Source organism: Thunnus thynnus, chromosome 5, assembly GCF_963924715.1.
Source record: "Thunnus thynnus chromosome 5, fThuThy2.1, whole genome shotgun sequence".
NCBI lineage: Eukaryota > Metazoa > Chordata > Actinopteri > Scombriformes > Scombridae > Thunnus > Thunnus thynnus.
The window spans coordinates 2,323,759-2,337,796 of NC_089521.1; the positions used below are offsets into that span (position 1 = coordinate 2,323,759).

Here is a 14,038-nt window from a genome sequence, read left to right on the forward strand (position 1 = left end):
CCTTAAACAGGGGCCAGGTCCATCACAGCGCAAACACACACTTTCACAATTCCACCTATCTCACGGTTGATGTTTTGCAACTCAACTGTGAACTGTGTTAAGCACCTAAACCATTAAAGCAACCAAAAAAAAAAATTCCCTGAAAAATCATGTATATCCAGTACAAACCAGCCTATTTCATGGAGAATCTTTTTGTTTTATTGATACTAATGCAGCCATCTGTCTGCCTTGTTGTGTCTTGTTTCAAAAAAACGTGCACTAATTTCTAAAAACCTCTTTCATTATATTGGTGGAAATGTTTCTTGTTCTAAGAAAAGCTTTGAAGGCTAAATCTGTGGCTAAATTACATGTTTTTTCCTCTTGTAGTTTTGTAGTAAGAAAAAATGTTTCTCATTCCTTTTTACAGCTGGTCATAGGATTTAAACCAGCAGCCTCTTGTTCCTTTGCATTGTACTCACAGCTACAGTTTCTTCCATCTGGGTTCAGTGTGTAGTGGGAGGCACAGCGGCACTGGGCTCCAGCAGGTGTAGCCAGGCAGAGGTGGGCACAGTTGCCGTTGTTATGAGAACATTCGTTGGTGCCGTCCTGGCGGGAGGAGTGGAAGACCAGGATGTCCAGCATCAGCTCCAGCTGGCCCTGAGGACAGTGATGATGAATGATATTTTGTGCTGATGTTTAGTGATCATTTTCATGCCAACAAATTCTTCCCAAAATTAAATACTTTAGAAATTCATTTGGAGTCTGTCCCAGATTTTAATGACGTCTCTCAAAGAAGAAATTAGGAGCAGCAAACATTTTGGTTCTAAAACTTGCTGAAACTTTAATAGTTGAATACCTGCAGCACAACAGTGCGGTTGAGTCCGCTGCGTTTATCAGCCCTTTCAATACTATGCAGGTTAAAATCCGTCCAGTAGATGAAGTCACGGTACTGAGTCAGACCGAAGGGATGCGGTAGGTCGTCTACTATGATCTCCCTCTGAAGGCCTGCAAAGACATGACAACACCCACACACCTGCTCAAGGGCTCTTCATCTGGTCAACTACAACTACAGTATCATCATACACTATCATCAATGTAGATTAGGTGTGTTTACATCATCATAACTGAAGCCTGCAATGAACTCATGGCTGTCAAAAAACATTCATAAGAACTGGTACTGATAGTCAGGAGATTTATTCAAATGACAATTGACTGTTGGTGGCAGCCTGATGGTGGCACTGGAGGAAAGGTCATAACTCTTCCCTCTCTTTTGGAGAAAGAATGGGAATAGCAAAGACAAACAAATAAAGAGTATGAGGAAATAACCTGCACTCTTTGGTTTAGATGAGAAAAAAAGCCAATGTGCAGGCTGCCCCATATATAGATCCCTTTGCAGTTAGCCATAATGCTGCTACAGGCAGCTAGTCCAAGGGATAATCTGTCATTGCACTTGGTTTTTTCAGTTTCCTTACAGTCTAACCATGGTGAAAGTGAGCCTCATTCAAACCGGCATGCACGGATGAATATGCACAGCAAGGTTAGTTTAACTGGTAAACTGCCCTAGATATAGATCCCTTTGCAGATAGCCATAATGCTGCTAAAGGTGGCTACTTCCTGTGTTTAATGTTACTTTCATTGTCAGACACTTATAATAACAATCTGAGCCTGTCACTGGCAAAGACAAGCACTTGTAGTGGACGTACATTGATTACATTACAGCTCATTTCATGGCCGCTGACTGAAGTGCTCTCGGTCAATACTGGACCAATTTCTAAAATTGTTGTCCCCATTAGTCACTTAAACACAAAATGGTGTGAAAATACAGTAAGGTTGAAAAATCCCTAAGTTTCCCTTTATTTAACATGACTCTGATACATGCTGCCCCACGTTAGCAGACCTTGAATTAAGATTATTTTGTCAAACTACCATTTACAAGGTGGAGAATATACTTTCACCATGTCATTAGAAAGAACCAGTCAGACTTTAAATGTTATTTAATATTGTAATTAAAGGCCCAACTAGTGATTTCTGACTTAACCATCACATCATGGTGGAAGCCATTAGCTATGCATGTCAGTTTGAGCCATGCTGTAGAGTGTAAAGCTGGGTTTGAAAGTGGACCTGACCATGGTTTGGTTAAAAAGGTGCACTAAGCTAAGTTTAATTTAGTATTTTAATAATTGTAAGTATTTGCTCGTCTTTGTCTTGTTACTCTTTGTAAACTATAATCTATATAGCCTCAGTCTGGTAATGTGTTTTCCCTGTGCTTGAGTTCCTGCAAAAGAAAAAATGTCAGTTAAAATAACAAGGGGGGTGAAGAAGAGGAGGAGAGGAATTTAGTGCTGTTAAGACAGAAACTTGTACAGCATGTGGGCTTTAAACAACACATGGTTGGAAGCAGATGAGGTGTGTAAACACAAACAACCCCTAACAACAAAAACATGCAACCACTTACATGATAACTGCAAGTCAGGCTGTACTGGGCTATAGGTGATAAACGCCTGTAAGAGTCTGAACAGCGTTGCCAGCCTGTGTCTACTGTAACTGAATCAGTATCTAAAACAGCTGCTGCCCACCTGAACTCCCTCATTCAGGTCTACAATCCCTCACTCACTACGCTCTGCCAACCAAAGGCACCTGCTTGTGTTGTATCAGTTCTCAGATGTACGTGGCTTTGGATAAAAGCGTCTGCTAAATGAAATTATAAATTGTAAAACTGAAGCCAAATGTTGTGTTTATTTCTGGTCACAAACAAATCTTTGCCTGCCACAAGTTTAAAGACACAACTAAACGAGATTTTGTTGGGTATATTTGGAGCATGTTAGGTGCATAATATATTTAATGATTTTATCAAGGGGTGTAGCCTAAATATCAAGATTTAAGACCTGGTCATTTAAAATAAGGTGTTCCAAGACTTTTTCTGATGTCAAACTTTTAAAATAAAATCCATTTTTTAAGTCATTTTAAGGATCTGCAGGTGTTATGAATACATTCTGTCAACAATGTTTTGTTTATGTTGATTCAACATGTTAATTAAGCCTGCCTCAGCCATATGCCTTATTAATGGACAACGTCTTTTCTGCAAAGACTGTTTGGATATATGAATTTTTTGCCCTGTTGTTGCCTGTGCATGATAAACTCCTGGTTGATAAGATTGTTAGTGTGTGTGTGTGTGTGTGTGTGTGTGTGTGTGTGTGTCCAAACCTTGCATGTTAGTGCTCTCAATCATGCATGTGTCCAGGTCGGTCCAGTAGAGTCGATGGTCTACGTAGTCAATGGTCAGTCCGTTGGCCCGGCCCACTTTATCCACCAGGGTCATAATGGTGCTGCCGTCCATATAAGCTCTGGCTATACGTGGTCGACCGCCCCACTCTGTCCAGTACATGTAGCTGTGAAGACAAACACTGTGTCAGCCTGGGACACACACCAGCGAGACATCCAACTGGGTATGTAAAAGAATCAAAGAATCAACTCCTGAAGGGGATCCTATTTCCACTTTGTAACTTCTGTTTTGTCGACGTTGTTGTCATCACTGTATCTTTATTAATGTGTGAGCATGGATATGTGATCATAAAATGACATCAGATGCCCCAAAGCAAGCGTGTTGACAGCTCTGGGCCATGACATCATTAAGACATCACCAAGTATTAGGGAATCTGGCATGCTGGCACAGGTACTTAACATTCATGCATACACACTACACACACACACACCCAGGCAGATGGCAGTGTCTCTGGGTGATGATCTTGTGAACAAACAGGTTTAATAGCATCATCTCTCTCTCAGCTGGAGACTGCGGGGAAAAAGAGGCGGGACGCTGGCTGTTGTACCTACATACCAACACAATGACACCGCTACACTCTCACTACCTCAGACAGAGTGAGGAGACACGCTACATGAAGTCATTGGCACCAGCCCGAATCCTTGAAAGATGTGGACCTCAAGCATAATACAGGTGTCTGACAGTGAGTCACTTCCACAAGAGCTGCTTCACAGAGAGCAGCAGTGTTTCTGAAGCCGTTTGTTCTTATTAACTGTTCAGCTGTTCGCAGCCACAGCTCTGTCACACCATGCACAGTATTGAATGACTGCATGTGTATGACTCATGCAGGACTGTTACAGTAGAATCACTACTGCGTCCTTCATTAATTGGACTACTGCTAGACTCCAGATTTTTTTTTTTTGTTAGTGGTCATAGTTGGGACATAACTGTAATTGTGTGAAGTTGTTGTTGCTGTAAGAAGAGTTGGCTGTTGCTGTGAGTCTCAGGTTTAATAACTAAAGAGATCCAAGCGGATTTGAGAAAAACTTGAGGCAGTTGGAGAGCATGGACTGTTAAGAGCAGGGACAATGATATTCACACATTCACATGAGTGAATCACTTTAAAGTTGAATCAAAGTAGCACAATACAGAAAAGATATACTGTATATTTTTAAACAAATATGTAATAAGAATAGAGACATTGGTCCTCCAATAAGTGGGATTAAAAAAAGAAAAGATGTGTCAGGTCTAATTATCCTCAGGTCTGTCTACAATTGGATCTCACTGGTCTGTTTTGGATTGGGTCTCTAGTTTTCTATTTGGGTTTGGGGTAGCTTTTCCACAGCTATGTTTAGGAACTGGTCCTAGTCTAACACTTGCATAGCAGTGCTGGTACATTTTGATGTTGACAGAAAACTCAGTGTATGGATCATTAGTTAGTGAGTACCAAACTACTGCTCAGTCCCAATGGGAGATATTTCATAACTTACCTTATTCTGTTAGTGGCTGTATGAAAGCACAGCTATCACATGAAAGGGCTTCAGTTTGGAAACACATCAAGTGTTCTGGCTGAGAATAAGGATAATAGAATACATACCCATTGGCTGGGTCCAGTGCTAGTGATCTTGGATTGTCCAGGGAGCGTGGGTTGTCCAAATCCTTACAGACCAGGACCTGTCTGTACTGGCCGTCCAGCCGGGCCACCTCAATACGGTTGGTGCCTGTGTCGGCCCAGTATATGTTACGACCCATCCAGTCAACCGCCATGCCTTCTGGGTAGTCCAGTCCAAACTCAATCACATGCTCTACAGAGCTACCATTCATATAGGCTCTGCTGATTGTCTAGAAAGAGAAAGCAGTGTGTGAGTGAGGGGAAAAAAGACAGATGCAAAACAGGAAACAGGCTAAAACTACAAATGAATACAACCAATAATCACTTATCACAAATCCCAGCTTTCCCCACTGTGGTTCGATTTAAAGTAATCAAATGATCAAAAACCTAAGTAAAGAATAAATACTGGCTAACTAACTTGCAGAGTTGCATCAGAGTTGTCTTAAAATGACAACTCTGATGCAACTTCAAATCAAACTCAACCTCCAGTAAAACTGTAAAGCCCAGCTGACCTTGGCCTGTATATCTGTCCAGTATATCATCCTTTCAGACACATCAAAGTCCAGAGCGGAGGCCTCTTTGACTCCTGTCAGAGGAATGGGCACGTCATTGCTGTTGGTTCCCAGAGAGATGCTCCTGATGTTGTCCCTGGCAGGAAAATAACACGAGAGAATCTTATTTACACACAGTGATCTTTCTTCAAACTTTTCTATGGGACAAGCAGATGCCTGACAGTTCACCATCATTTCTTCCTGCCTGTTCCAACACATATTATGGAAATGATTGTTTTGACCATCTATGTGTCAGGTGTATATGCACACAAATACAAATATATACACATCCAAACACTTTCTATTTCTCAGTGAACAAGCCTTTTATAACACTCAGTCTTATGGAGATGTGGCTAACTGTCCTCCTGAAAGAAATATGTCCTGAAAGTATAACCTGTTGAAAAAATGAGCAGTTTTTTTTCAGGTCTATTGCATGTTGACAGGTAGGCATACCTGTTGGTGAAGAGCAAGAAGGCCTCAGGCACCACGCAGGTCTGCAGGTCTGACAGGAGCTCCATCCCCATTGGACAGGCACAGCTGACAGCCTGCCGACGCCAGAAACACAGATGGCTGCATCCACCATTATCCACCGCACAGCCATTTGTACCTGGACACAGACGGGGTAATATTAATATGTATTTCATTCCACGTTTCAGTTTTTTTTGTGCTTATTTTCATTTTTGCTGAGCATGTTCCTTACCATTAGTCTCCGTCACTTTAGTGGCCTTCAGCCCCATTAAATCCGGCAGCTGATCGATGATGATCTCTCGTACAGCCGTGGATTTGTGGACCCTCTCGATGCTGCGTCTCTGCCAGTCGGTCCAGTAGATGTAATCACCCAGTAGAGTAAAACCAAAGATATGAGGCAGCTTGTCTTCCAGCAGAGTCTGTCTGTTACTGCCATCCACGTTGATCACCTGAGACGAGAAAAGAAAGACGAGACAAGGAAACTTTTAGAGCTTTTCCAAGGCTACGATGCACATTAAAAACTCATTCTTACAGCTTTACAGTCTCGTCATAGTCAGAAAAACTGCTTGCTGTGGCCGAATATAATACTTGATAGTCATATTTTACAGCTGAATGGAGCATAAAAATGAACAAGGTACAAGGCCTCTTCTATTGTCCCAAATCACGAGGTAATGTCTTTACTGGAATGTCCTTGAGCATAATACTGAAACTACCAGCTCCATGTTTGCTATTCTGTAGCTGACCCTGACCTTTGACCTCCCAGAGGAGGGGTCCATTTCCATCCAGTGAGCAATAGAAGAGCACACATGATACAGAGGCTGTGTGTAAAGAGGCTGGGAAAGTGTTAGAAAGGGAAGAGGAGAGCTGGAGGAAACAGGATGGAGGGATGTACTGACTGATGGAGGCAGAAGCCAGAAAACGGGGATGTCCAAAGGATGTTATGTGTCCAAATGTGTCCAAAAATAACTGACATCTACAGAGGAGGACAAAATAATGGAAAGGGGTTTTCCACCCATTTCAAAAATTGGAATCTCAGACCAGAGCCTTCTTCTGTGAAAGCAAAGCGAGAGCTAGGTTTAGTGTCTCTGACTGAGTAGAGCTCAAAGTGCTGCGACTTACGAAAAAACACAAGAAATGGACCAAAAACAAGAGAACCCATAAAACGCCTTCACCAATTTCACATTACATTTGGAAAAAAATGGTGCAAATAAATAAAACATAAGCAAGTTAAATAAGAATCAATGTCAAGGCTGAGGAACACCATTCTTCATAAAGATATTCAATCATTTGGTGTTTTGATGATGGTGTTGGAGAGCGATGTCTAACATGTCAGTCCAAAATCTCCCATAGGTGTTCAATTAGGTTGAGATCTGGTGACTGTGAAAGTCATAGCATATGATTCACATCGTGCCCTGTGAATTGGGGCATTGTCATCCTGGAAGAAACCACTCCTATCAGGATAGAAATGATTCATCATAGGATAAAGGTGATGACTCACAACAACTTTGTATTGATTTGCAGTGATCCTTCCCTCTAAGGGGACAAGTGGACCCAAACCATGCAGCAAAATGCCCCCCAAAGCATAATCGATCCAGCACATCCCCTCACTGTAGGGGTCAAGCATACAGATCTGGACCAGTTTTTCCTTTAGTTTGTCACTCGTCTGTATGTTGCCTCGGTTTTCTGCTTCTTGTGTAATTTCATTGAGGAACTCATAAAAATGTTGTTTATGGATATTCTGATTAAATGGCAATGAAGAGTGTCTGCAACAGATGGACAGTCAGCCAGGAATTTCCACACTGACACACACATTATAAAATCACACACAAGACACAGAATCACATAACAGTAATACACAATGTGTGTGTGTGTGTGTGTGTGTGTAAGCGTGTGTAACATATCAGTCACAAGGCATCTATTACTAAGCTGCTGAAAACTGATACAGACACCCCTGCCAACAAACCCCCTGCTGTGTGTGTGTGTGTGGTTGTGTGTGTGTGTGTGTGTGTGTGTGTGTGTGTCTGTGCGCATGTTTCTACCAGCGGAAAGTGAGAGCTACAATTGACAAGGCTGCAATTAGAACTTGTGTCCAACCCTTCTCCTCACCGCCTGTGCTATTACTGGACTGGAGTCGACTGAAATAGACACACGCTTTTATTTTAGACACACTACAGTCATCTATCTGCAGCCTGTGTGTGATGGTGTGTTTTTGTGTGTGTGTGTCAGAATGTGAGACACACGCTGCCTCAAATGGGAGGAATTCTGTTGAGCAGATTGCTGCACTATACTACAGTATGTTCACAACAAACAGACACATTAAAGGTGAGTAGTTGGAAATGGTTTCAGTGGAATAAAGAAAGATAAAGATGCTAACAGGCTATTTTCCATTTTGAAGCACTGATTCCCACACATGGTGAAATTGCAGGCCAACTTTTGAAATGTAACTGCAGTTCTGTGTTTTTGTTACTGTGGTCTGGGTCATGCAGTGTGAGTGCTGGAGGGTATAAGGCTGGCAAAAAAAGTTCTGGCTCAACATTTGCCACAGTACAATGCAACATCAAGGCCTGTGTCTATCAGCTATGAGTGTCTTCTTCTTTTGCAGCCACCGACAGTGTGTTTTGATGTCAGGATAGTGTCTTCATGTCTATGTGACTCTAGTGGACGTCCTGTAGGGTAGCAGTGACCTTGAAAACTGACAGAAAAGTTGTAGAACTGGACAGAGGAGGTGACTGAGCAGGCTTAAAGTTTGTGATTCTTTTTTACTTTTGTTTTGGGAACAGTGGAGATAACATCACTATGTTAGAGCAATCCCCAGACTGTGACATTGTGATGATCTGTCGGTACATTGCTGTAGGCTCCGCTGTGCTGATGTTTTCCAAATTTCTATTGATTTCATCTACCTACCTATCCTTATGAAGTCATAGGAAAACTTCATCCATCACAGTTCATCTATCAGGAAGGTCAAATGTATTGAGGATTCCAAGCTGTCTCTCCTAAATACCAAGGCTAGACTTCAATTAGCAGGCATTCCTTCTGTCTGCAAATAGCTGGAGGTTCCACTGCTGGGAAACAAACCATGCATCTTTTCTGCAGTGCATGAGAACTTCACCCTGCACAATGGTGGAAGAAGTATTCAGGTCCTTTACTTAAGTAAAGGTACCTATACAGCAATATAAAAATACTCCATTACAAGTTGAAGTCCTGTATGAAAAATAAATACAACGTAAAGTAAATAAAGTTAAAGTAAAAACTTTAAGTATTATGAGCTTGATGTAGTTAAAGTATTGCAGTAAAAGTAGTAGTTTGGTCCCTCTGACTGATATATTATTATATATGACATCATTAGATTATTAATAGTGAAGCATCAGTGTTAGAGCAGCATGTTACTGTTGTAGCTGCTGGAGGTGGAGCTAGTTTACACTACTTTATATACAGTTAGCTAGTTTAGTCCAGTGGTTCCCAACCTAGGGGTCGGGCCCCTCTAAAGGGTCAGCAGATAAATCTGAGGGGTCGTGAGATGATTAATGGGAGAGGAAAGAAGAAAAAACAAAGTTCTGATACACAAATTTGGTGAAATATTGGATCATTTGAACATTTATTGAAAAAAGAATATTTGCATTTTCTGAAGAAAATGTGTATGAGAGCTGCAAGCTGTTAGCTGCTACTGCTGCTGCAGAAATCTTGTAGCTCCACCCACAGGTGAAATTTTATGAAATGCTACAGACTTGTTCATCATTTGGTAGATAATTACAGACAAACAGTGAGTGATACTCAAAAATGAACACATTTTTTTCAGGGGCATTTAAATATGGTATGTACCAAGTTTGGTGAAGATTGGATGAAATATGTGCCAACAGAAGCAAAAAGGTGCTTACCAAAAATCCAAAAATGATGGAAAGGCGCAAATGGGCGTGGCCTATATCAGTCAAATCAGCTTCATCCAAGGAACACACTGTGCAAATATTGTTTTGATAGGCCTCATAGTTCATGAGTTATTAGAAGAAAATGTAAAACATGTAATAACTGACCACATGGTGGCGCTAATGGTACCATGTTTTTATGTGTTAAGCGTTTCCACTCAGGACACCGGACCATAAAGTATGAATACTTCAGCACTTTTAGTTTTTGAGATATCAACTTTCAAACATTCCTCCCATTGACTTTCCATTATAAATTTGAATCTTTTAAAAATGATATAAAATCACTGGAACAGAAAGAGGAAATGAAGAATGCTAGAAAGAAGAAAATTAATAGCATGCTGAGCTTTGATATTCCTGGTTCCTGTAGCTGAAAGTATGGAGAAGTAGTTAGCGACTGAAAAATGTATGGAAGAAAAATAAATAAAGCTTTGAAAACGAGCATTCACGCTAAGAATACATAAAGTTTAGAAGAACAGAAGTGTGAATTCTTGTCAGCATTCACACTAAATACCAAATCCAGGAGTTTAAAAGGAGAACGGGGAACTAGAAGGACAAAAACAAAGAGAGAAAGTCACAGTAACAGGGTCGCCAACAGACACTGACACACACACACACACACACACACACACACACACACACACACACACACACACACACAGAGGAAATGGTCAATCGGGGGTTGAAACTCCAAGAGTCTCCACTTTGAGGGAACTACTACACAACCCATTTAAATCATCAAACCTGAGCCAAACACAACTGAAAATACTCTCCCATGTAAAGAAGAATGCGTTTGGTAAGAAAAACAGGGCAAAGTAAAGAGAGATGCTTGAATGCATGAATCATTTTAGTGAGCATAATCTCATGAGAATGCATGGATAAACTGACCATATAAAATCTCAAAACACTAAATGCTGAATGAGATTTTGGGTTGCTGTGATGAGCAGCCGTGTACCCAGCTATCTGTTTAGTGAATACTCATTTAAATTTCCATTCAGAGGGTGGGGGTGAGCAAACAGAAAAAAAATAAACCATTCACTTTGATGGGCCTCTGATCCAAGGGAGGTTCCTGACCCCTCCACAAAAAACCCATTCATTTATCACTGTGACACAATTAGACATGGCCATCCCAGTGAAAAGATGGCAGAGAGACTCCCTTTCTCTGCCCTCTCCTCCTCTTGCTTGCTCTTTCTCTCCGCTAGCTTTTTCAGGAAGAATTATGCACTGGGATGTGATTTTTTTCCCCCCCCTCCCGCCCCCAAGTCTTTTTTCATTTTGGGTGTGAGAACGTCTCATTTCTTGATGGACACGGTGGAGAAATAAAGGACAAAAAGACAGAAAGAGAGCAAACAGAAAAGTAACAAAGGTCTCATCGGACACGCAGGGAGAAGTCAGACCATCGCAGGACAGTTCACATACGTTTGCGCACACAGGCATACTCTGATAAACATAATGACACACACACAGGATGAATGGGATCCTGTGGAAAACAGGAGGGTCACACGGTGTTTCACCCAGCACACTAAAACCCAGTACCTACCAGGCATTCACTTACTGCTTACTCCTTGTCCATATGCACAACTCCCATCTGCATTGTTTCCATTCTAAAGTACAGAGTCACCTGACTGCAGCGGTGATAAACGACTTCACTTCAAGCTCTGGAGAGGTTCCCTTAGTTCAGCTGAACCCAACAATCAGGCCAAAGCTGCAGGGAGCCTTATGTAGGGCTGCAATCTAAGATCATTTTCATTATCCGCTGATCTGTGGACTTCTTTTTAGATTCACTGATTCATTGTTTAGTCTATAAAATGTAAGAAAATAGTCAAATATGGCCATAACAGTTAGCCAGAGCCCGATACAAGGTCTTCAAATGTCTTGTGTGAGAAACCCAAAGATATTCAGTCTGCAATGACATCACAAAGGGAAAAATAGGAAATCATCACATTTAAGAAGCTGGAACTTTAAAGTGTTTTGCATTTTTGCTCAATAAATCAAGCACATGATTAATTGATGACTTAAAAATTGCTGTTATTCTATTTCCTATCAATCTACTAATCAATTAATATTAACTAATCATTTAATATTGCCTAAATATTTCATCACTGCTATTTGTAGAACATGAACGCAGATTCTGCTTCAATCACAATGCACAGATCACTTTCACCTAAAGGCAGTTCAATAATGCATTTCCTCCTCTGACATTTTTCACATGGATTTTTTTCTCATGGAATGAATTTATTTCAGACAATCACAGTTGGATTTCTGCTGTTTTTCAGCCTGATTTTCTTTTGTTTGACAAAACAATCTAAACTCAAAGTCCGCCTACTAGCTGTTTCTCAAGCTGTCTTTTATTTCTTGACATTTTGGCCAATATGCACCATGAAAAGGAATGCTACATTAGCTGCTAGTGATTCCTGTTTGCACTGTAACCATGGAAACAGAACTAACACCGGATCAATTTGATACTGAAGGAAATGTCTGAACCTGATGATTATAAGGCAAACTCTCAAGTCATAGGAAGTGTATTTACCTTTCCAGTGTATTTTATTTATTAATCCAGAGTATGTATGATATTATGACTGTTATGAGAATATATTTATATTTATATTTATATATATCAATTGAGTTCATAAGATTAATGATGAATGAGAGTAGCAACTTAACATCCTGTCATGTTGGATTAATAAAACAGGAAGTAGAATTAACTCTCTAATTGTGTTCAATGATGAAACTGATGTGAGAATATATCAGTGGATTCATTGTGAGGAATTTCAAAATGCACCAGTGATGCATCCTCACTATTGTAACATTTTGAACTCACTTAACAGCTTCATGACGCCAGCGATGTTACATATTCCATGTCTGACATGAGCTTGAGTAGACATGGAACACGCTGTTGAACAGTGAGTGGACAGAGTAACACACTATTGTACCTGCTGACATAACGCTCATGTTTTTACTTTGCTGTGAACTTCTGGGGACTCTCCAACATGACTTTTGCACTCAACTCTGACGCCACTGCCTGAAAATGTGCAGCCTGTATTACATACAGTATAATCTACATCTTAAACTCATTTTTAATCCATTTGATCATTTCAAAGTCACTTTTGTGAATGAACTTGCCTATTTGCTATATCATCAACAAGGCATATTAAAACATTACTCCACAGAGATCCAAAATATTTGGCCACTCTATTGTTAACATATTAAGATCTGACCCTCATCCTGAACTAGTTGAACTAGTCTGTGGTCAGAACACACACATTCATAAACACACAGTGCTATCTGTTTCATACATAAGCAAACAGAGAACATAAAGACATCCTGGGAGTGTTTACTTGTGTGTGTGTGTGGGTGTTTCATAATGGGAGCATTTCTCCGGAATGTGCAGCCTGAGACTAACTAATGTGTGACAGGAATTACACTCAAGCCATCCAAGAAGAAAGCTGGCTGATAATAATAGCAGCCACCACTGAATTCCAGTTGCTTTTGGCTGTGGAAGGTAACTCCAGCAGTCACCTTTAAACGCTGATAGCTGTAATCTCTCAGCCACTTTCCATACAGGTTCCTACATACTTCTATTTCTATACAAATACTATTTATACACTAGTTTAAGAGTGATTTACCTCTTCAAGTTATGACAGTATATGTTCAGTCACTTTATTAACCTATCAATTGATTCTGGTCCCAGTCTGCAGTGTTGGTTGCAATGACATTTCTTCTTCTTCTTCCTCTAGAACAAAAAAAATGTGATGTAATTTTCACTCTCAGAAACCAGCTACTAACTAGGTAATACTATCTCTGTAGGTCATCCTAAAATAGCAATGTAGTTGCTGTACCTGCGTGACTATTGTGTCTTTTGAATAGAGATTAGAGTGATTGACAGTAGTTGGTTTACACTCTCTGGATTTGAATGCAGTTTTTGAATATGTGAACGGGGCGTGTTCAACTTGCTTATCAAACTGAATATTTATTTTACATTCCCACACTGATTAGGTATGTCATGTCATCTTGTTTGAACGCTGTTTAAACTGCTGTTGTGCACAGGTGAAACAACAGCTAGTCCTTGTTATGTGAAGTATTCTTATAAATAAGAAGGGGAAATTATGCCATAACAGCAAAAACACAACACAAGTCTAACTGATCAAACTGAGCTTTTAGCTGTGTACAAGTAATACTGCACAGCTTATCATATTAAAATCACAACCTCAACTCATTTCTCAAACAGATTTCAACTATCCGTCCCTTG

The 14,038-nt window shown here is 40.5% G+C and overlaps 1 protein-coding gene across 1 annotated transcript in view; it reads right to left on the reverse strand.

Annotated features, from left to right (window-relative positions):
• lrp5 (low density lipoprotein receptor-related protein 5) overlaps positions 1–14,038 on the reverse strand; it is a 71,696-nt gene that overhangs the window by 11,671 nt on the left and 45,987 nt on the right. The window contains exons 12-18 of the mRNA XM_067588681.1: positions 6,105–6,321; positions 5,858–6,011; positions 5,366–5,501; positions 4,839–5,083; positions 3,184–3,368; positions 836–984; positions 459–636 (exon numbers count right to left, since the gene is read on the reverse strand). Of these exons, the coding sequence (XP_067444782.1) occupies positions 459–636; positions 836–984; positions 3,184–3,368; positions 4,839–5,083; positions 5,366–5,501; positions 5,858–6,011; positions 6,105–6,321 (1,264 nt within the window). The remainder of the gene's footprint in view (positions 1–458; positions 637–835; positions 985–3,183; positions 3,369–4,838; positions 5,084–5,365; positions 5,502–5,857; positions 6,012–6,104; positions 6,322–14,038) is intronic.